General features: G+C 39.5%; 1 protein-coding gene across 1 annotated transcript in view; it reads right to left on the bottom strand.

The window, feature by feature from the left end:
• LOC101855959 (dynein heavy chain 6, axonemal) overlaps positions 1-1,971 on the bottom strand; it is a gene marked incomplete in the record, with an annotated part of 98,470 nt that overhangs the window by 50,668 nt on the left and 45,831 nt on the right. Inside the window, 2 exon segments of the mRNA XM_035970687.1 lie at positions 18-193; positions 943-1,068. Of these exon segments, the coding sequence (XP_035826580.1) occupies positions 18-193; positions 943-1,068 (302 nt within the window).

The raw sequence follows: 1,971 nt of genomic DNA, 5'->3' as shown, positions 1-1,971 counted from the left end.
CTCTCTCTCTCTCTCTCTCTCTCTCTCTCTCTCTCTCTCTCACACACCTGGAAGAGTCTGGCGTCGTTAGTGAGGAACTTGGGCAGGTTGCTGTCCCTTAGCGCCCTGATCAGCACCACGTCCTCCGATTTGTCCGGGTTTTGTCGCTTGAGGGAGCCCGCCATCACCAGCACCGACTTCACGGCTCTCATGCCTGTACAACAGACCAGTCAGTCACCGGCATGTGATAGGAAACAGCAACATTCGTACAGTTCTTTTATTTGTTTTTGAAGTTGCAGTTTTTAAGGCCGATCGAAACAGTTTAGACTATTTGGGAGGAGGGCTTCGACTCTTCTTTTAACCGATGAATACACCAGTCAGGGGCGTGTGATGTGAACAATAGCAGTCATACAGGGGTAGTGGAAAGAAAGCAGATGAGTATAGAGATAACAATATAGCGGAACAGATATAGAGTTGTTACTGAGATAGCAGCTTTGTATGATTGTAATACCATTTTTTAGCACTCTAACTTGTATAATAAAAGGAAAGCTAATTGTGAATGATTAATCTTAAGACATTTGCTTTTTTCAGCTTCATAAGGGATTTTTCCTCAAATGTATACCGTAGGATGATTTTCTCGAACTAATCAAAGAGAGGAAGATAAGGAGACGTGAGCTTGTCTTGCAAAATTAGCTATGACACCTTTAGGCCTATTGCCAACAGAAAGAGGTATTCTTAAGCAACACCTGATGTATCATGGCGATTGTCTATTTATGAATATGATCTTCGTCTGAAAATCACAATTATAGCTTGTGTTATGGTCACTAAGAAGAGCTAGACCAAAGAGGCAGCTCGAGAAGCCGATATAAGGATTGGCCATATATGATCACTAAATTGCCAAAAATATGAAAATACCAACTATCTGACCCCTGTGTCACATGCACGATGGGAAGAGATTCTCACCAAAGTCGTAGTGATCTTGCTGGGAGAGTTGCTCACTGCACAGTTTGTACATCTGAACCATTTTCTTGGCCAGGGTTTTAGACGACTCGAATCCCTCAGAGTAGAGAATCACTTCAGCGATCAGGCCTGTGAATAACAGAGGTAACAGATAGTTATGACTATTTCTTTATTCCAAGCTATTAGAGAATTTAAATCATGTCCTAAGGGATCTAGTCGTTTAACTAATCGCATCTTTTAAAACTGACAGAATCCATGTAAATATCCTGTCGTATTTGATATAATACTCGTCTTGGATACCTTTTATTTTTATGCCTGTGTTCAGCATGACCAAAAGCAGTAAGGTAAAATACTGACAGAATGAACTGGGGCATAAAACGACAAATTGCAAACAGAACCTCTTTTACGAGCACGTTACCTACGGAACCATTTGGCGATTTACGCATTTTGGACACGCTAAAAGTATTGTACACAAACAGCTACACAAAGTATTTTGCAACAACTACGTGACGATACAGTCATACTTGCTATGCTTTTCCCCATGAAAATTAATTTGAAACAACAATTCTTTTATGGGTGTGATATTGAGATTTGGCATACAGCTATTGAACCTCTTAGTATGTGTTGGCAAAAGAGCACACAGTCACGCAGGTGGCACCAATGAGATTACACTGCTTCCATTCAGTATTCAGTGTTTCCATCCACAGCCAACTGATCACAAACTAAATATGGATTGTTTCTACACTTTCCCCATTTTGGAAATACCCACTTTTAATTTTGTCCAAAAGCTTTTTATTGCCAGCTTCCAGTTCAGATATACTAAGCTCAAAATTTGAATTTATTTTTCATATTGTGGCCTCTTAATCTGTGGTATCATTGTATGTGCTCGAGACATACTTTGTTCATATTCACTTTCTGAATCTCGATAAAGAAAAAAAAAAAGAAACGACAGACCAAAAACAGATGCACAATTTATGTACAACTTCAAACTGAATGAAAAAGTTGTTTCTCTCTCTCTCTCTCTCGAAGAAC

Source organism: Aplysia californica, unplaced genomic scaffold (genome assembly GCF_000002075.1).
Source record: "Aplysia californica isolate F4 #8 unplaced genomic scaffold, AplCal3.0 scaffold00307, whole genome shotgun sequence".
Lineage (NCBI taxonomy): Eukaryota > Metazoa > Mollusca > Gastropoda > Aplysiida > Aplysiidae > Aplysia > Aplysia californica.
Note: the sequence above shows the minus strand (reverse complement) of the source record. Positions and strands in the feature narration are given on the sequence as shown.